Genomic DNA, 22,409 nt, shown 5'->3' with positions numbered 1-22,409 from the left:
ATTATTTCTGTGATTATTTGAATGTTGGTAATGTAAAAATAAAGATATTGTAATGTTGAAAAGACTGTTTTGCGCAGCTGTTCATTTATTACAACCGCTTCATCCCCTCTCCTGGTAAACAGCAGCACGAGCACAGATTACACACACCGGTTTGATCGCATGGCTCAGGGAAGTGACCCATGTGTATTCTGCAGAAGCAGTGGGATGTGTCCAAAGGTGTGTAATAAGATTGCTGGTGTTTCCCCTTTTAACTTGAAATCTCTGTCGACACTCACGGCAAATGGGTTTTCCTGGGCTCATCAGGCAAAACCCAAAATAATTCCAAATCTTGCTATGTGAACTGTGTTTTTTTTAAAAAAAGCTTCTCATTCTCCAAAGTTTTCCTTAAATCCATATTATCCGGCATTTGAACATGGACGCCATGCGAGGTTCGGACGTGTGAACAGCGAGCTCTGCGGCACTTTGCTAGTTTTAATACTAGCAATGTCATACAACCGGTGAGATTCGATACACTGTTCCATAACTGTTCTAGGAGGACAATGTCAAAGAATTCAAAATCCTCGGGCTCTGGAGACATTAAAAGACACTTGCGTGCTCAAGCTGACACCCCCGAGCACCAGGCCGTGAGCCAGGGAGCCGATTTGATCGGGGAAGTGCGGGAAATTAGACAAGAATTTGTTTTATAATTAGCTTTTGTTGTGTAATTCTGTCTCACAAAATTAGTATAGTAACAACGGACTTGAGCAATCTGATGGCAAAGTTGTCACGGGGGCTCTCGTAGGCATACATGGACTAAGTTTGGCGGTTGGCGCAGTCGTGCGCGGGGTTAATGTGCACGTTTTTCTTCGTTCGGGGGAAAGTTTGGGCTTTGATTGTTGCATTAATGTTGGAATGTGGTCTTTATAATCTTTTTTTTTCTATTATGTCAATATGTCAAATGTTAATGAGTGGATTGTCTCTCTCCACGTGGAATGTGAATGGGTTGGGGCACCCCATTAAAAGAAGGTTATTTCTCTTAAGCGTAAGAAATATGAGTGTTTCTTCAAGAAACGCATCTTTCCCCGCAGGAAGCTGAAAAATTTGGGAAGATATGGGGTGGACATGTTTTCTTCAGTGCTGGCTCAAGAAAGAGCAGGGGAGTCATAATACTGATGAATAAAAGTCTACAATTCAAATGTCTCAAACACATTAAAGATAAATTAGGAAGAGTCATTACTATTTTAGCAGCAATTCAAGGGAAAAGGTTGATTTTGGCTAATATTTACACACCTAACGCTGATGATCAGGGCTTTTTTTATCAATCTTGAAGGGATGTTGCAAGCCGCTGGCACCCCTCATGATATAATATTGGGAGGAGACTTTAATCTTTTGATGGACTCAGTCCTTGATCATAGTGAAGCAAAAGTGTGTAAGCCCCCTAGAGCAACATTGATGCTTCACAGGATGTGTAAAAATCTTGGTCTTATAGATATTTAGAGACTTTTGAACATATCTGGTAGGAACATTAAATTTTCATCAGTCCATAAGATTTATTCTAGAATAGATTTTTTAAATTATATCTAAGTCCCTCATTTCATCTGTTGTTGATTGCTCAATTGGAAACATTTTAGTCTCAGATCACACCCTGGTGAGTTTAGAGGTGTTGCCACATATGGAGAAATGGAAGTCATATAGTTTCCGCTTTAATGTATCCCTTTTACAAAATCTTGAATTCCAACAAATGTTAAAGGCTGAAATCAGTGTTTATATGGAGACCAACTGGTCCTCAGTATCCTCTGTGGGCGTGGCTTGGGAGGCACTTAAGGCGGTTCTTAGGGGCCGGATCATACAGTATGTCCACTCACCAAAAAATCAAAGCACGAGTACTCGTGGAGTTGGAAAGGAATATTAAAAGTGCCGAGGCAGAGCTGAAGCACAGAATGTTGTCTGATAGCCTCAGAGAACTGACCCATTTGAAATACAGATATAATACTATTTTGTCACAGAAGGTGGAGTTTTGGCAATTCAGGGCAAGACAGTCATACTTTGAGTCAGGGGACAAGGCAGGAAAACTTCTGGCTAGATATATAAAACAGAAAGAGTATTTTTCTACCTTTCCCTCTGTGAAATCTGCTGGTGGTGAAATTTTTACCTCGGCCATTGATATTAATAATGCCTTTAATGAATTCTATCTTGATCTCTATAGTTCCACGTCTTTGTCTACTGATGAGGATATAAGAAACTTAGATTAGAACTACCTAAACTGATGGCTGAGCAAATAAATCTTGATTCTGAGATTACCTTGCCAAGCTCCTCCAAGGTTAAGGCCTTGCTTACAGGCAGGGCTCTGGTGCCAGATGGCTTTGCCACTGAATTTTTAGATCTTATGCTACAGAATTGGCTCCACTTTTGTTAGAAGTTTATACTTAAATTTGGGATTGGAGGAGGGAATGTGGGCTAGGATTCTAAAAAACATCAAGTCTACATCTAGAGATGCAAGAGTGCGCCTCATGCAATTTAAGATTTTACATAGATTCTATTGGACCCCCTCTAGATTGTATAGGCTTGGTCTTAAAGACACACCCACCTGCTGGCGATGCCAATCAGAAGATGGGGACACAACCCATGTTTTTTGGTGGTGTGTTAAGATACAAGAATTTTGGTTGAGGGTTCAGAGTTTTGTGTGTGATGTATTGGGCACTCAAATTTCATTTTGCCCCAGATTCTGTATTCTAGGCGATGGGACGGTCATTAATATAGGGGATGGGTACATAAAGAATTGGGTCCTGGCTGGTGTTATGATCAGAAGACAGGTCATCCTTAGGGGATGGAAGTCGTTTTGGGAGTGGTGCACGGAGATGGTCAGGGTGGTGGCATTGAGGATGACGACATATAGAATGCTGGGCAACATGGGTTTATTTAATAATAAAAAAAAATGGGGCAGTTATTTGGACTTTTTGGAGGGCTCTCAGGGGGAGGCAGTGGAGAGAGATAGATAATGTTAAATGTGTGTGTGTGTGCATTCTTATTGGGTTTTATTGTTAGTTTTTTCGAAAAGTATACTTTTTTCTTTTTCTAAATACTTTGTTGACTTAGTTTATTTATGTGTTGTTATTAATTATTATCAGAATAAATTGCATGTTTGTGTCGGGTGGGGGAGTTTCAGAGGGAAGGGTTTTAAGGGTGTTTTCACACTTGTAGTTCAGTTCTCTTGGTCCGGACCTGTTATTGGTCCTTTTAGACGTCTTTGGTCCATGTTGTGTTCATATATCAATTGAACCACACCAGAGTTCGTTTGGAAGCGGACCGAGACCCACTATTCAGGCGGTCTTGGTCCGCTTGTTTGGTGCGCACCAAGGTTCGGATGGCAGCGTTCAGCTTGTTCAAATGAACCGCACTAACAGAGCAATCGCACCAGAGTTCGTTTTAATCGAACCAAACCTGCCAAGTGGAATTATATTTTGGTTTGTTCTCAACCAAAACCGATTAGATTGCTGAAAAAGACAGATTAACCACTGGGGTCATATGGATTACTTTTATGCTGCCTTTGTGCTTTTTTGGAGCTTCAAAGTTTTGGAACTCATTTACTCGCATTGTATGGACCTACAGAGCCGAGATATTCTTCTAAACATCAAATATATATATATATATCTGGGATGGCATGAGGGTGTGGAAATGAGAATTTTCATTTTTGGGTGAACTATCCCTTTAACATTAGTTAAATTTCACCACAGAAATACAGAAGGGTATGTAAAAATCGAAACATGATTTATACTGATGCTCTTGTTCCAATGCATGTAATTACTGCAGTATTACGAGCCAATAATTAGTACTACTAGCTAGTTACTATTAGTTAGCCCTACTTAGCTGATTTTGCAATTACCAACACTTTCTAGTAAGACACTGGGTTAGCAAACAGACGTGTACATATTACACAGATGTTGATATTGTGTGCTTTACCATAGCTGCTCAAAAGCGGTTCTTCAGTTTGACAGAGTTGATCTAAATGTGAAGGTGGAATGCTGCTCCGGTCGGTCTGTAATGAAAAAAATAAGTGTTTTTTTAATGCTTTTTGCAGAATTTGGTTTCCTTTTGCATTCAGGCAATGCAGAACAAAGGCATGTTTCATTACTGGAACGCAATAACAAAAATCACAAAATATGCACAAAAAAAAAAAAAAAAAAAAAAAAAAAAAAGACTGTTTTTGTTTTGGTGTTTAATTTGTAGGCTACAAAACATCATCTGGAATTGACAGTTATTCTGATTAAATTTTAGATTGCAAATAAAAAGGTCTAATCTAGATATTATCTACTGCATGCATCCAGGGAAATGTTCACAATGTGCACCAAAACATCATGTATTTGAATCACCATGGACACAGTGGCTCAGTGTAATAAGTATAATAGATATAATTTTGTAAAATATTTTCTTATTTGAATAAAGGTCCCTTTTGGGGGATATTTTGTCTGCATAATGTTTACCAAGCATCACAGACACACTTGTTGACACCCAAACAAAGCAAGGCTGCTTGTTGGGGCAAAGAAGAGGGATCACATATCGCCAATTCTGGCTTTCCTGGCTGCCGGTTGAATTTATGATAAAATATAAGGTATTACTGTATGTGTTTAAAGCAGTCCACGGAACGGTCCCTGCTTATGTATCTGAACTCATTTCTTTACAGCAGCCTCGGCGAACACTAAGATCGGCTAACAAATTATTACTCTCGGTGCCCTGATCCTTTTCAACTGCTGGGCCTAGATTTTGGAACGGACTGCCACTTGAAATCAGAGCTGCTCCTAGCATTTCTACTTTTAAAGCTTGTGTTAAAATGTATTTGAATTACTTGGCCTTTGAGTAGAAGCATTGATGTATTGTTTGATGTTTTAATGTGGTCTGTAATTTGTGATTTTATGTTTTCTGGCTTTTATGAATGTACAGCACTTTGAGCCACCATGTAGTTGGAAAGTGCTTTATAAATAAATTAATGTTACAAAAAAATATATATTTTTTTTAACTACACGTGCAATTACGAACAGATGTTCTACAAACCTTTATTTTCATTTTGCATTTCTACCCAAATGAATATAATACTTAACCCTTGTGCATCAATTTAAAAAACATTACTCAGAGGTCCTTGGAGGACAAAAATGTCTGCATCAGTAACTGCCATAATAATATTATTTTCCACTTTCAATGAGTTAATTTTTTTAACCAACATCAGTCCTGATCGTAACTACCAAGTATTCATTCATTTTCAGGATTTTAGCCCTTTAAATGTCAGTTTGTTTATATAATACCACAGTTTTTTTTTTTTTACACACACACAAATTTCTCAATACACACATACAAAACACGCTCTGACATCCATACCAACACACCCACACTTTTAGCTGCATGATTTAATTGTCCTGCAGTGCTCTATAATACAACAAACAGAAAATAGGAAAAAAGCATGTATTTGCTCCATAGGCTAAACATGAGAAACATTGCGCCATCTGGTGGAAATATTAAAAATGTAATGGAAAGCATTATATAATAGAATTCATGATTTTATGCTTTAATAGCACTAGGATCAAATATTGCAGTTTTAATGGGGTTCAATGGGGTCAATTTTGTCCTGAAGTGTAACTTTTGTGTACACAGTGTATTATAGATGTATTACAGGAACTGAGGTTGAACTATAAGAATTCCACCAAAAATACACACCTTTAGCAAAATTTACGGCGTTAGCATTAACACAGCCAAAATGATCGAAAAAATGAAAAAGACAAAAATGTCCCGAAAGTCGCACAAGGGTTAAACCAAACGTAGACAAATCGTGAAAACGCAGTCTCCATCACAGCCGCGCGGCCATTTTAATGCAGTCAGACAAAAGAACGGTAGTTCACCGGCGTGCCGAAACATCAACACATCTACATACATTTAATAGACAAAATAGTCCCCATTGTCACATAAATGATGATAAAATTCATTTATGACTTGTAAATTTTGACTATGACGCCCAAAACACCATCAGGGTTTCAAACACGGCCAGACACCTCAGAGATAAAATGGTCGTGACCCTCCCCCAAAACCAGCTAAAAAGGAATTTAACAATATTTGAGAGCTCGTTTTAGGATAACGAGACGATGGAAAATGTTTTTACTTACTGTCGCATAAACTTAAAGGAAATGATCCATTATTGCTCAATTGTTGCTGTTTTTGGGTCAAATTTGTGGTGAGCTAGCATGCTAACCGTCGCATTTTGCGACGGTGAGCTAGCATGCTAACCGTCGCATTTTGCGATGCACAATTATATATTTATTATATTTCAACAGCACTTAACTTCTTAAAACAAGGCATTAAGAGCAAACATACAGAATTAAACCGATATAGATCGAACTTTTATGATTTGTGCATCGAATAATGTGTTATATTTTTGTTTTTAATTATCCACTTACCACTGCAGTGTCAGTAATGCGGCCGTCCTGCGTTCTAATGCTGTAGCTGAGAGACCGACACGTGACCTCAGTCGGCCAATAAGATCACTCGGTGAATGGAGAGGGCGTGGCTTCTGTCACCAGAGACTGGCGGGGAGGAGCCTGAAAACATCTGACGCACTGAACGGAGATGCGCTGTTATTCTTTCACGTAATAGGGAATAAGAATTTATCATTGTACACTACAGTGCTGTAATCTCCTTGTCTTTCAGTATTGTATATGCAGATTGTTACACTATGTGGAATGTGTAACTGTATGATTTACAATATCTACTGTACTGTAAGTTATTTCCTAAATTGCTTCTATCTTTTATAGAGAGTGATGGAGCTGGAGGCTGATGAATCCCCACACATTTTTGTGTATGAGGCAGGATTCAACTTGACCAAAGTCAGGAGACGTGGCCGTAATATTATTGGTCACTGAGCCACTGTTGATGTGCCAGGCCAGCGTGGAGGGAACATTACAATGTGTGCTGCCATGTGTGTGAATGGTGTGCTCAGCCACATTCCCATCATTGGGCCCTATAACACAACATCTCATTTTCCTGGAAACTCTTTACAGGGATCTCATTCCTGAGAATGAGGGGACGTTGGTAAGAAGTGACTTGCCAACGTATGTTATAGTTTGGGACAAAGTAAGTTTCCATCGTTCAAATACAGCCAGGGAATGGTTTGTTGCCCACCCACGTTTTTTTGGAGTTTCTCCCACCATACTCCCCATTCCTAAATCTCACTGAGGAGTTCTTTTCTGGATTGAGATGGAAGGTCTATAATCACCGTCCTCACGACCAGTTGTCCTTACTGGGTGCAATGGATGCTGGTTGTGAGGATATCGCAGCAGATTGTTGTAGGGGGTGGCTGCCTCATGCCAAAAGATTTTTCCCTCATTGCATTGCAAGGGAGGATATCAGGTGTGATGTAGATTAAGTGTTGTGGCCAGACAGAGAGAGATTGGAAGACCCATGAGGTTGATGAACTTGCAGAATATTTTCTCTTTTCTTGCACATATTGTAGTTCCTGTTGTTTTTTTTAACAGGTTAAGCTTTATTGGTCATAACATTCAGTAACTTACATTCCATAGCTTTTGAAGACAATGGTGCACTAATATACAAACAAGAACTCAAACAAATAACATTTGCCTATATTTACAAGTAAAAGTTTTGCCTTCATGTTGCTTTTATGATATTTATTTGACTTAGAAATACTATGTATAACACCATAAGAACTCTGTGAAATATCCCTGAAGCCAAAAACAAACTTTAAGGGATAGTTCACCCAAAAATGAACTCCCATTTACTCACCCTCATGTCATCCCAGATGTGTATGACTTTCTTCTGCAGAACACAAATGAAGATTTTTAGAAGAATACTTCAGCTCTGTTGGTCCATACAATGCAAGTGAATGGTGACCAGAAATATGAAGCTCAATAAAGGACATAAATGCAGCATAAAAGTAATCCATACGCCTCCAGTGGCTTAATCCATGTCTTCAGATGAGACATGATAGACGTGGGTGAGAAACCGATCAATAAAGTCCTTTTTTACTATAAATCTCCACTTTCACTTTTGTTTTTTGCCAATTTGCATTCTTCATGCATATCACCACCTTTTAGTCGGAGCTGGTCAATTGTGTAGATTTATAGTAAAAAAGGACTTAAATATTGATCTGTTTCCCACACTTATCATCTTGCTTTAAAAGACATGGATTTAACCACTGGAGTCTTATGGATTACTTTTATTCTGCCTTTAAATGCTTTTTGGAGCTTCAAAGTTCTGGTCACCATTCACTTGCATTGTATGGACCTACATAGCTGAAATATTCTTCTAAAAATCTTCATTTGTGTTCTGCAGAATAAACAAAGTCATACACATCTGGGATGGCATGAGGGTACGTAAATGATGAGAGAATTTTCATCTTTGGGTGATTTATCCCTTTAATGTTTAAAAACATTTGGGTGATAATTTAACTATCAATCATATAGGCTGACATTAAAAGAAATCAAAACAGATTGTAATGGTGCAGGTATAAAACGACAGATACAAACACTCCATTTATTTTCTTTGCTACTGACTATTCTTGTTCACTGAATCCTTTAAATGGATTGATTCCAGATTTAAAAAAGACATGTTTCATCTTTAAAACATCAGCCATCAAAAAGTTTCATTGACTCACTAGACTTTATGATTACCAACAACCCTTTTACTAACAATTCACATGGCATCATTACATGCACTTAAAGCAGTAAAATCATACATGTTTTACTATACAAAAAAATTCTACTTACAATGTTAGGTACGTTTTTCTTTTTCTTTTTCTTTTTTTTCTTTTCTTTTTTTTTTGTTTTTTGTGGCAAAACATAATTTAGAGTATTTCAAGACAAAGCAAAATTTGATTCCTTCTGGAATTACTCTTTTAACTTAAACTGACTCCATTATGATGCATGAGTTGAGAGTTTGAGTTTTAGAACAACTCCCAGTGTACTACTCCTATATCCACCAACAAGCAATAGGGACATATCATCTGTGTTCTGTAAAACTACAGTGCAAAGATTTGATATATAACATCCTCATGATTTATCCTCCATATTTTGTGTCAGAACTCACACGCTGGAATTCCTCACCCCTTCAGTTCAGATTAATATCTTTTTTAACCGAGTTCTGGAAAGAGCTAATCTCCCACCGCCGGAATGTGCTCCCACTCAGGTCTTTGCGGCCCGTAGTTAAGCGGCAGATCTTCCTGAGGACGGCCCGCCGTAGAAGAATGTATACCCAAGGGTCCAGAATCTGGTTCCAGGAGGCCAGACGCACTCCCATTACCATTAAAGTCCTGTAGGTTTGCAGATCATCCCCCATTGAGCCACTGTACGAGCGGATGACTGACATCAGACCAAAGATCTGTCAGAATTAAAAGAAAGTCTGTTAGTAAGCAGCACATAATATATGATAAAGTTGTGTTATGACAGAAAAGCATGGCTAGGGCATGTTCTCAGAACCCAGCTGAAACACATTCCTGCACTGACAGAAAGTTGTGATGTAACAATTACACTCAAATAACTTACAGTATAAGGCTTTATAAGGGAAAATAAACTTATTGATATGGTCTAAAATAGTTATTTAAAGAGTAAAGACTGTCCTTAAACAAGACAATGCGATCTATACTAGATTTTTCCAAGAAAATGTGAGTGGCGCTTGCCGATGCAAAAATCACCAACACAATGCTTGAATGTTGTGAGTGGTTGCCAGGACTTTACTATGTGGTTGCTAAGGTGTTCTGAGTGGTTGCTTGGGTATGTCTATGGCAGATACTTCAAATCAAAAGAGTAATTTCTGGTCTCTAATATGGCTAGGATCCCTTCTTCAATATAAGCATATACTCATACACTTTGCTATATTTTTTTGGCAGCTGCCTGCAATTTTTCACACCCAAATTTAAGAGCTCACCTTAAGCACATACTGTGGAATTAATAATAAAAAATAAAAAAAAGTCTTATATTACAAAACCCTCACCCCAGAAATATAATGAAAAAAATATCTTGTTTTTTGTCCTTAATTTGTAAGCATGTAATTCTGGTTCTGTTTCCTCTATAACATAAGCAAGTATACTAGGAAAAATATTTTTTCCTCCATCACCTTCCATCACAATATAAAGATCTGAAATGTAGGTGACACTCTTATGCAGCTGAGCTTTCATACCATAGACACCACAGATCCAGTCTATTTTGGATTGCATGCATTTTCCCCACTGTTATGTCCAATATCCTGGCCTCTGAGTGGACTAGAAGCTCTATTGGAAAGCTGATCCTCAGCTTTGCGATGATGTATAACAATAACATATTTGGCAGATGATTTGTTTATCATGCTTTTTCTGCTGGTCGGCAAATTTTGTTCTGGAAATCTGAGATATAACATTGAATTATTTAACCAAGCAAGCTCACAGACAAGTAACAAAAAAACAGCCTAAGATAAGAGCTGATATGGAGTTTGTGGCTACTTGGGGCTTACAGGAGCACTATTTGGAGCAGACAGAGCCGTTTGTCTTTTTTGTCTTACAGAGATAATGTTTCAATTCATGATTATTTTGATAATCATTCGAACTGTGGTACTAGGACCAGTCACGTTCCTGAGAACGAGAGCTTTTATTTGATGTATGAATTGTCTTTTTAAGTGCTATGTGAAAAACATTTATATTCATATTTCTACATCGTCACCTCAAGGTGGCGCTTATTTGCGGCGCTGGGGGTTTCTGGCTTTATTTTGTTATTTTATGTAACATAAATGCTAAAGTGATGGTATTTTATGAAAAATTCTGATTCTAACCTTTCAGTAACACTTATGAGTGACACTGTATCCGGAGACTTTTACAATTTACTGCAAGTGTAAAGTTATCACCCCATCAGAGTTTAAGATGATATGGGATATTTTGTGTCTGCCAGCCTGATCGCTTAGAAAAATACAGCACACTTCTATCCAACAGACAGGGTTGGAGAGTAACAGAATACATGTAACGGGATTACGTATTTAAAATACAAAATATAAGTAACTGTATTCCACTACAGTTACAATTTAAATCATTGGTAATTAAATACAGTTACATTCAAAAAGTATTTTGATTACTGAAGAGATTACTTTGCATTTTATTGTCATTTGTTTCATTTAATATTTAGTCCTTTCAGATGTAAAACATTTATACATATAAATGATGTAATCCAAAGTGCATTTGAACAGCGGTGAAACACTTTCTTATGATGTGTTACATTCATACGAGCAGACAGAGAAGTAAGTTTGAAGTAAGTTTGGAGCAGAAGAAATAGAAATAAACCTAGTGTAAACTGTCAGCTTTATGCTAAGCTAAAATGCTATTTCTAGCCATTTTACCAGGCACGGTCATATTTTTTTTATCAAGAAAATTGATGTTGGATCATAATTTCTTTTTTTCTAGTAAGACCTTTGATATTAGGGCAAAAATCGTATTCTTGATAATAATTTTTGTATTGTTTTCCTGTACAAATATCTAAAAATCCTTAAAACAAGATCAATTTGATTTATCTTGTTTTAGAAACAACACTGCATAAGATATTTCGGTTTTTCAGATAATGTATTTTTAACATGTGTATTTTGTCTTACTGTACTGGCAGAGTTTTTATAGTCAAAACAAGTGACAAAATCTACCAGTACTGAAGAAGTAATCCAAAGTATTTAGAATACGTTACTGACATTGAGTAATCTAACGGAATACATTACAAATTACATTTTACAGCATGTATTCTGTAATCTGTAGTGGAATACATTTCAAAAGTAACCCTCCCAACCCTGCCAACAGATGCATACAGCTCTCTTTGCCCTAGTCAATGATCATACTCACCAGCAGAGGGCTCCAGCAGATACAGGATGTGACCATGATGCCCACCAGCTGAGCCACCATCTCAGTGTCATGTGATTTGGTTGATCTTCGGTGGCACGTCCTCTGGCGGAGACGGGCAATCACAAGCGTCATTCCGCTGATTGTGTTGCAGATAAAAGCCACAGCCAGTGAGGCCAGTCCCAGTCCAGAAAACAGCAGCACAAATACCACATCTGTGATGCTTGTGTCCTCTAACACTTTAATGAAGCACCACGTCCATGGATACTGATAGGCATATGTGCCCAAATGGAAGTATGGCAGCAGTGCTACAGATAAAGCCAAAAACCATATCATCACCAGCACCACCTTGGTGTGGGCTGTGCACACAACTCGGGCATGCAAGAGAGGCCGTGTTATGCCCATGCACCTCTCAGCTGCCATACCACACCCAAGAAAGAGTGGGCAAAGGCCGAAAAACACCATACTGCCACCCAAGAATTGGCAGATGGCATCGGGTTGGTTGCAATGTCTTCCGGCAGAGCCAGAGAAGTAAAGGCGCAAAACCAGCGCGCCTGGAATGACGTGACCGGCAAGGTCCGTGGCCACTAGGGAACTGGCAAAGAGCAGGAACGTTGCTTTCGAGCGCTTCCGCATGCGGGCGTAAGCTTTCACCAGGATCATCAGTGCTATGATGTTGGACACAATGCCCAGTGTCATGGACAGGCCAGCTGCCGTGGGGTTGGTTGAAGGGGGGGTGAGATTTTCCATGCAGCGCACTGGTGCCACTCCAGTAACCTTCTGGGTCTCATTGCTGAGTGGTTCATCAGCAACCAGGGTTGAATCATTGCAGTGTTGGATGGCTAACATCTCCAGGGTATGGGGCAAGCACCATTAACCTTCGAGATACATGACTAAACAGAAAAGAAAACAGAAGTGTGTTTATAATAACTGGCAAAATTACAACTCCTGTGCATTTGTAGCTTGCATAAAAAATCTTTAAGTGTAAATGCAATTAGAAAAAATCAGTAAGCTGTAATCAGAGATGTTTAAATGGGATGAATTGCCTATTTTGGTCACAAAGGAGTCTATTTGGAACGTTTAATCAGATAACCAACAAGCAAGTGCTTTCATTGCGTCTTGTTTACTCAGTTTTTTCTCGTTTGTACACAAACATTCATTGAGGGAAATTATGTCCTGAAGAGTGTACATATACTGACACACCCCACAGAAAACTTGAAACTTTAGTGAATGGGAACATTGTTTGCCACAATTTCCTCTTGAGAAATGAGAGAGCAAAAAGTGCAGTATAAATTTCAACACTTCTAACCATTGACCCAAACACTGTAATTTCAAGTAACAAGAAGTAACAACTCTTAAATATGACATTTCTATACCAGATGTACACAGACTGAGAAACTGTATATATATTGAAAAAAAGAGCAGTCTAAGTATAAGGAAACTATAAGTAAAGGTGTAAGTGAGTAATATATAAATATAGTTGACACGTTGTGTGGTGTGACATGGTATACTGCATCTTAATCCATTTGCGAGGGGTGGGCTACCGGGGCTTAGCCCCCTGAATGTTTTTAGCAAAGCCCCAAATGTTTTCCGGGGTCCCACTTGAGCATTTTTTTTTTTTTATCAGAGATAAGAAAAATTTAATTGTTTTTTTTTTGGGGGGTGGGGGAGCCTTTTGTAAAGTTTAAAAATGTACTTTATTTAAATAACATTTAAATATTTTTATTCCAATATTTCATCAAAGGATGGCCCCATATGTATCCACAGAGGTCTGGGCGAAGCCTCGAATACGTACTGACCCTAGAACCGCCCCTGTCTTACACTAATTTCATTTTGCTAATTCTTTAATGGCAGAGGCTATTTGCACTAAGTGCAAATAGCGATAGATGCTATTTACACTCTAGTGCAAATAGTGGCAGATACTCTTACACCCATGTTTAAATACTAACATACAGTACAGTGGCATCACTGCAGCATTTTATAAACACTGTAGTGTTTAGTTGGAGTCCCACAGACACCCTACACCAACCCCTACCCCTAAACCTACCTTACAAAATTAACCATGGTTTTACTACAGCAACCATAGTATCACCATGGTATTTTTCTAGTAAAATCATACTAACCACAAAATTAACCATGGTTATAATTAACTACTATTATCAACATGCTACTGTAGTAACACCATGGTTAGTACATCAGAATTATATGGTTTCCACCAAAACACATGGTTACTACAATATTACTACAGCAAAAACATAGTTCATTTTATCCGGATCAAAGAGGAATCTTTTTTATTTATTACTATAAGTAGTATTATAGGAAATATTAAGAGTAGAGACATAGGAAAAAGTATGTCAAGGGGTGAGATTTGAACCCCGATTTCCAGCTTGACACCTCATACACTTACTATTGCTACGCCCAGCGCTGCTACAGCTGCACATGGTGGTGCAATCTGTCATAAAATCCTGTGTTTCCACCAGACTATTGCCAACAAGATGGGCTGTTTGCACTTAGTGTAAACAGACACTCTGTTCTTTTATAATTAGTATGCATGCAGTTTTTATTACCTTAATTGAATGACTACATGGGATATTTGTAGTTTTTCAAATTTCTTAGTGCAAAAAGATGGAGCACCTAAAATATGCACTTTCTGCTATACATTCTTGATATTGATTTAAGAAGAAATCAACTACCCATATACAGCATGTGCATATACAAGAAAAGTTATAAATAAAGGTACAATAAGTAATATACACTTCAACCTTTTTCTTACACTGAAAAGCATGCAACTGTCACCTCAAGGATCTATTTATACTTGAAAATGATTTTGGTTGGTGTAATGTAATTTGTCATGAAAATTTAAACAGATTAAATGACAGTTTTGATTTAAATAAAACCAGTTAGTTTAGATTTTACTACATGAAGCAATTTTTTCAGGTTACCTTAAACAGTTGTACAGTGTACTTCAATTCCTTTTTGCTATATAATTATTTTAATAATTAAATGCACTTTATTTATTGAGTCTATATATGTATGTATGTGTGTGTGTGTGTGTGTATATATATATATATATATATATATATATATATATATATATATATATATATATATATATATATATATATATATATATATATATATATTACATAACCTATATAAAATATTATTTTAAAAATAAATAACACAATTAAAGAAGTAAAATAAATCGAATTTAACATGTTCTTCAATTACAAAACGACTGGTATATCATCTTTTCAATGCATTTAGTTTAAACATTTTTAAAGAGTCACTTCTTTCTTCCATGTCTATACTATTAAAATAGGACAGTACTGTGCTTACCATTAATCTTGGCGGGATCATCCCACCTGAACAGCATCTTCATGTTTAACTGTAAACAGCATTAGTACTAGTAGTACAAATTAAAGGGGGAAATTCCTTTAGAATCAAAGGCGATATCAGGCTCTCATCAAGTCCGAACAGACTGCTTACTTATTCCAGAGGGGAAAAATATTCCAATACTTATTCCACAAAAAAGTTTTGTAGTTTCAATAGTTTACATAGTCCGCAAAAATATTAAAAAGAAGATAAAGTCGATAAAAACCGCAGACCGCGCGACGGAGATCGCAGTTTCAATAGTTTGAGTGGACTGTGTGTGAGTGATGCGCGCGCTGTTGTATTTATAGCACTCAGTAACTGCTGGCTGTTGGAGAAATGTATGCCGCTCACTGCTGCTGTACTTAAAACGATGAAGTGTGGCTGTGTCTCAAAGCACAATGAGCTGCCTACGCGAGCAGCATTTTAGACATCATGGGGAACGCAGAATGTTTGACCATCATAGGTGCATACAGGGTTGGGAGTGTTACTTTTGAAATGTATTCCACTACAGATTACAGAATACATGCTGTAAAATGTCATTTGTAACGTATTCCATTAGATTACTCAAGGTCAGTAACGTATTCTAAATACTTTGGATTACTTCTTCAGCACTGGTAGATTTTTCACTTGTTTTGACTATAAAAACTCTGCCAGTACAGTAAGATAAAATACACATGTTAAAAATACATTCTCTGAAAAACCGAAATATCTTATGCAGTGTTGTTTCTAAAACAAGATAAATCAAATTGATCTTGTCTTAAGGATTTTTAGATATTTGTACAGGAAAACAATACAAAAATTATTATCAAGAATATGATTTTTGCCCTAATATCAAAGGTCTTACTAGAAAAAAAGAAATTATGATCCAACATCAATTTTCTTGATAAAAACAATATGATCGTGCCTGGTAAAATGTGCATGTAAAATGGCTAGAAATAGTATTTTATCTTAGCGTAAAGCTGACAATTTACACAAGGTTTATTTCTATTTCTTCTGCTCCAAACTTACTTCAAACTTACTTCTCTGTCTGCTCGTATGAATGTAACACATCATAAGAAAGTGTTTCACCGCTGTTCAAATGCACTTTGGATCGCATCATTTATATGTATAAATGTTTTCCATCTGAAAGGACTAAATATTAAATGAAACAAACGACAATAAATGCAAAGTAATCTCTTTAGTAATCAAAATACTTTTTGAATGTAACTGTATTTAATTACCAACGATTTAAATTGTAATGCAGAATTTTTGGCATCATACAGTTGGTGCATGCAACATTTCTGGCATCAAAGGTGCATGCAACATGTTTGGGTATCATAGGAGCATGCAACTTTTTTGGCCATCATAGGTGCATAAAGCATTTTTAACCATCCTAGGTGCATTCAGCATCATTGGCCATAAAGGTGCTTGCAACATTTGTGGTCATCATAGGCACGTGCAGCATTTTTGGGCATGAATGGTGCATGCATGCAACATTTTTGGACATCATATCCATGTTCATATCCATGAGTCAACTGCATGCACCCATGATGCCCATAACTGTCTACGTAGGTAGCTCACTTGGATTTAAGACACAGCCAAAATTTGGTAAGAGAATGGATGGGGCACTGGGGACCTGTCAGCTAAGAATATAGTGCCAAATGTGAAATCAATAAGCCCACAAAACTGCATCCCATTTGTTCATTATGTATCAGTCCTGAAGCTAAAACTTAAGGAGAATTACGGCCTCAGTCAAGGTAACAGAAATTAAAGTTTTTACAGCATTTTCCTTTCTTTCTATCTTTCTTTCATTCTTTTTTTTATTTTTTGCATGAACTACATCAAGGCCACAGCACTTGGCAGACAGCAATCCTTGTTAGTGACAGTCTGATATTGCCTTTGATGGAACTGCAAATTTTGCATGTGCGCTGATGGGCGAGGAAGAGTTGCCGTTATTCAATAATAAGGTATACCATGATAACTAACATGCACAATATTGTTATCACAAGCACTTCAAAATACGTGAACATTTCTAGATAATCTATTAACCAAACTGTTTCGATTTCTTGCAGTAATAGGAAGACATACCAAATTAGTAGGGAACTCTAAAATTCACATTTCTTTTTCAATTAAACTTTTCCCTCAAAATGTTACCATTTTTGTTACTTGTTCATTTGCAGTGAAAATAAACTGTAATAAATTAGATAAATGCAGAATAGAAGCATTGGACTCAGACTTTTGAAAGCCACCATGTCTCTTTGAATCTTATATGGTTTAATCTTGATCTTTGCAAAGTTACTTTCTTTGTGATCGTTTCATTTAAAAAGTACAAAACAAGTAAATAAATCTTGCAATTAAGAACATCATTAATCTATTTATCTATCAACTCATTTTGTAATTCAAAACAATACCGTGATAATACCGTAAACCGAGATAAATGCTTCAGCAATTATCATGACATGAAAATTTGATACCGTCACTTCCCTATTGCAAACATGTATCGCAGCTGAGTTTGCATTTGAATTATTTTACAGTCCTAAATTGATAGGTCTTGGCTATAAGACCTGATACAACAAAATTCCTCACCCAAGGACACTGAAGGGAAGAGAAGAAAAATAAGGGAATGTTGAAGATACATATATATTTTGTAATATTCCTTCACTGGCTGTAAAAGAACAATTTTCATCCAGATATAATAAGCACTGACAGCATGTGTACATTTTATATTTATATTAATAGAGAACATTTAGCTACCGTTGTATGCCCAAGTCATAATATAATCAGTAGAATGCTAAAATGTAATAGGGCAATCAAGTGATCTATCAAGAGTTTTTTTTACATTTATATGTTTATTTATTTTTTATATTACTTACCTTTTTTGTCTAACCAGCAAGACTTTGTCACTAAACTGTGAGGCATAACAAATACCAGCCTATGACAACTTGAAAGGGTTGGTTGATTTTGATAAGAGAAAGAAATATTCACATGATGCCAATGTTGAAAACCTTTCTGTATTTATATATAACAATAAATATCCCATAATGCAAACTCTGAGAGGAATAATAAAAGTTGGCAATTAAATACTTATTTTGGATACCAAATGCAAGATATTCAGAGAGACAAAATAATCAGCTTGGCCTCAAATCAAACTTTCATCAGTTTACATACCTCACAATATTGCTTTACGAAGGGTCCTTAGTTCTCCAGTCCAGTGTTTGTCCAATATTCTTTAAGTCCACCAATTTTAACGGTTTCTTCCATGAGGGTTCATGCTTAATATTTTTGTGTTTTACAACTATAGTCAGTTTCTGAGCCTTGCGTATGAAGGACTTGGCTTTAAAAGGTGATTTCAAATGCATGCAAATTTTTTTTAATCTGGTCATATTTTCTTAGTCATTTCAAATTCTTCTTTTCCTATAATCTCAACACCAGTGGTTCCAAGCCATCTGGCGCCCATCATGCAATCTTGTGTTTTTTCACCATCGGCAATTGTGGAATCATGGAAAAGAATGCTGGAACACTTGGTCTGCGTTAAAGGAACAAGCACCACAACAATTCCTGCAGGCCATCCCAAGCCAGAAGTGAATAGAGATATAGTATAATAAAATGACTGACCGGATGATCTTTTGTAACCTTACAATGACAACCATAAGGCTACAAAAGAGTCCTCAAGATATCACAAAATCGTAAAAGAGTTTTCTTTAATATCTGAATTGGGTCTTTTATACTGCATTGATACTAAATGGAGAGCAAATATGGACTTTTCAGCTATGTCTCCTGTTTGTCAGATGTTGTAAGATCTCAATAACGTCACAAACGCTACTCAGAACTGCCAAGCTCCCAAAGACTACTTTTAAAAGTCAGAGATTTCAATATGAATTCAAACATTTCTCCTTACATTCTCTCAAATCCAAATGAACTGAGCTATTCCATCCACATTATGCCAACATACTGTTATTCTACAGACATGGTTTAAGGCCCCTGCACACTTCCAACGAAACTGAAGGATGAACGGGTATGACGTCATTTAGAACAAAATCTGGCCAAAATGATGTTTTTGCATAGTTTCGGTGGCTCGTAACAGCTCACCAGGGCGAACTTCAGGAAAACGTCTTACCGGCTGCAAAACACCTTTTTACTGTCATTGGTCCACATCATCGGTGGGTGTGACCGGAAGCTCCACCTACTTTAAGGACCACAGATAATTTCCATTCAGTCAGTTAAAATCAGTCAACATGAACACACCGGTGTGCAGATTTATTAGCGAGCTGGTGCAAACTTTCCAACATTAGTATGGTTGTTCGCATCAAGACATTTTCCAAGAACATGTCATGCGCTTGTTTTTAATTAGTCTGCAAAAGGAATCAGATCTACTCAAATACTCTTAAGTGCCCATTCATTCTGTTGTTTGATCTGCTGCTTCACTCATGTACCATCTGCAACAAAAGTCCAAAGTAAGACATGCCTGTCATCATTCTTTTGTCTCTATTCCACCCATTAACACTCTTTTATACACCCATCTTTGCAGTAGTATCAGTGTCATCATACACTGCAATAACAGAGTGTTTTGTAACCGGCGAATATTATGGCCGCATATAGCATTAGCGCATTAGCGCCATGAATGCACAAGGTAAACATTACAAATTACACATCATCTATTGCATATATACTTTAAATCATCACTGAGTAGAAGAAACAGCATCTTCTTCTGATTTCATTTAAATTCTACTCATAGAATGAGACATGAAGTCATTGATAACATTTTAATGTCACATTAGTTGATGTTTTACATGTACTGTAGTCTTGAGCAGTACATGTAAATGAACCTCTGAACAACTCCCACAGCAGTGAGGTGGGTGTCTGAATGTTTGCAAATAGTATGTCATTGCTCAGCTGTTTCAAACGTCTTTTTTGGCTTTTAGCAAAGAACGAAGATGCACTTCGTCATGGGTGTGCTGGGGCCTTAAGATTTTTCCCCCCAAATCCCTAAACTATGACCAAAATTATTTACTGTAACTCCTAGAGCTTTCACGCAACTTTCACTTTCAAAGTCTTGCTACGCTCTCAGGAGGCTATCGTTGGTATGCTCTCAGAAGGCTATTACCAGTCATGCCAATACAGCTCCTATCTGTTTGATTGGGGGAACACCGAAATCTCAAAAACGGTTGGTCAAGATTACGATTAAAGAGCATATTTTAAATCAGCAGTAAAATCTGACAAAACTGGTATAATAAATTTTGCTTCTTAACCTCATATTACGCAAAAACAAAAACAAATTCCCATCTTGTATAGCTAATACGCATGCGCATTCTCGAGATGATTGACAGACGATGTGTGTACCTAAAAAGTGATTGGCTCTTTTAACTGTAAGGCGGGACTTCCTTTCCACATCCATTGACCATTAGGCGCTCAGAGCTCCATGGATGGGCATTCCAATTTCTCCCATTCATTTTAATAGAAGTGGCCAGTCTCTGCTAAATAATTTACATTTACATTTATACATTTGGCAGACGCTTTTATCCAAAGCGACTTACAGTGCACTTATTACAGGGACAATCCCCCCGGAGCAACCTGGAGTTAAGTGCCTTGCTCAAGTACACAATGGTGGAGGCTGTGGGGATTGAACCAGCAACCTGATTACCAGTTATGTGCTTTAGCCCACTACGCCACACCACTCCTCGGACTCCTCGGAAATAATCTTGGACTAAACTTGGTACAGACCTTCAGGCTGTTCTGTCTCGGGTCCCGTGAAGTTTTTTGCACAATGGGCGATCAAAAATTCCCAAAATCACATAGACGTACTTAAACGGAATATTCAAACAGGCCAAGACAATTCAACCTAGAACTGTCAAAAATTCAAACAATTAATATGTAAACAAGGCCTTTAATCTGCTTTAACTGTCTCTCTTTCTTGCCTTGTTTATTTTCTTTATTTCTGTCTATCTGTTTGTCTGTCTTTAACCTTCAACATTATTTTTATTTAAATTAGTGTTAAACTTTCAGGCAAGGCTTGGTCAAACCAGCATCAATGTTTTTCTTGAAAACTTTACCTTTCTAGTGTACTGTATAGACAGTACGTGACCTGCTCCATCATGTTTAGTTACTTTGACCCAGAAACACATTTAGAGTTTTATACACTTCAGTAAAAAGGAAAGTGTCTGCTTTCAAACAATATGATGGTTATGTCTCTACTCTAAACCTTTGCAAAGATATAATCATTTAAATGTTGGCTGAAATAATACATGTCATAATGCCTTGGTTCTTCAGATTGACTGAATCACAATGAATGAATGAATGCAGCTGAGCTTCTTCAAACCACAAAATGACAGGATTTCACTCAAGCACTTTCTTTAGTCTTTATTATGTGTGGGAGGAAGAGTCTTCTTTATCCACTGTGGTCTTGGGATCTGGAATGGAAGCAACAAGGTTTTGATTAATGTTCTAGGAATAAGTGCTTCGAAACCCAAAGCTAGAATCTGTAAGAAGCTAAAAAGTTTGGTCAGTCAGCAAAAATCCTTAAGATCATCTTAACAGTTTGCTCATTTAAAGTAATTTAGTGGACACTCGTATCCAGTGCAACTTACTGCACACTTGTTGCAGGAACAATCCCCCTTATTGCAGAAATAATTCCCCTGTAATCCCTGTTAATAGTGTATAATGGTGATATTTGCAAAGCTTGCACCTCATGGCAATCAAACTGGAAACCTTGCGGTTACAAGCCCTGAATTTTATTTTTTAGAGGGAATAGACTTTAAAGGGAAGAACGTAAACTACATAAATTAGAGAAAACATTAAAAGGGTAATATAGATTTTTTACACTTCTAAAAGATAATACTAAAAGCCACTATGTTAGGTTGTTCTGGGTGTTTGCCAGGGGTATTGCTAAGTGGTTGCTAAGGTGTTGTTAGTGGTTACTTAAGAGCCCTGCCTTAAGTCTCTATGATATTCTGGTGTGGCTTGGGCCCCTCCTTTAATGTAAGTCTATGGGATTTTATCGTCCATAAGGTGAAAATTGTAAGTCTGACTGCTTAAAAAAGAATAGGGCACCTCTTCTCATCAAGCCACCTAATTGAGGTTAAGTTAGGGGCCAAAGGATACTTCGGTCAGACGCGAACGCTGAGCGTCTGTGGACAGGACGCGTGACGTAAATGTTGTCATCAGCGCAGCTCAATTTTTTAACCACGTATCTTTGAATGCGCAGAATGCGCCTGGAATTAACTGCACTAATTAGTGGGTCCAC

General features: G+C 37.2%; 2 protein-coding genes across 3 annotated transcripts in view; both read right to left on the bottom strand.

Moving 5' to 3' along the window:
* LOC127450221 (interleukin enhancer-binding factor 3 homolog) overlaps positions 1 to 6,496 on the bottom strand; it is a 28,420-nt gene extending 21,924 nt beyond the window's left edge. For both annotated transcript variants that reach the window (XM_051714118.1, XM_051714119.1), the window contains exons 1-2: positions 6,420 to 6,496; positions 3,940 to 4,015 (exon numbers count right to left, since the gene is read on the bottom strand). In XM_051714118.1, the coding sequence (XP_051570078.1) occupies positions 3,940 to 3,942 (3 nt within the window). In that variant the 5' untranslated portion in view covers positions 3,943 to 4,015; positions 6,420 to 6,496. The remainder of the gene's footprint in view (positions 1 to 3,939; positions 4,016 to 6,419) is intronic.
* A 798-nt stretch (positions 6,497 to 7,294) lies between these two features.
* ptger1b (prostaglandin E receptor 1b (subtype EP1)) lies at positions 7,295 to 15,508 on the bottom strand. Its single transcript, XM_051714210.1, has 3 exons — positions 15,155 to 15,508; positions 11,819 to 12,708; positions 7,295 to 9,351 (listed from the first exon to the last, which is right to left on the bottom strand). Exons 2-3 carry the CDS (start codon positions 12,662 to 12,664, stop codon positions 9,082 to 9,084), a joined length of 1,116 nt encoding a protein of 371 aa, XP_051570170.1. The 5' UTR covers positions 12,665 to 12,708; positions 15,155 to 15,508; the 3' UTR covers positions 7,295 to 9,081.
* Between the last annotated feature and the right edge of the window lie 6,901 nt (positions 15,509 to 22,409).

The sequence above is a fragment of the Myxocyprinus asiaticus genome, chromosome 13, assembly GCF_019703515.2.
Source record: "Myxocyprinus asiaticus isolate MX2 ecotype Aquarium Trade chromosome 13, UBuf_Myxa_2, whole genome shotgun sequence".
NCBI classification, from domain to species: domain Eukaryota; kingdom Metazoa; phylum Chordata; class Actinopteri; order Cypriniformes; family Catostomidae; genus Myxocyprinus; species Myxocyprinus asiaticus.
The sequence above is the reverse complement of the archived record's forward strand: the minus strand, read 5'-3'. Positions and strand labels throughout refer to the sequence as shown.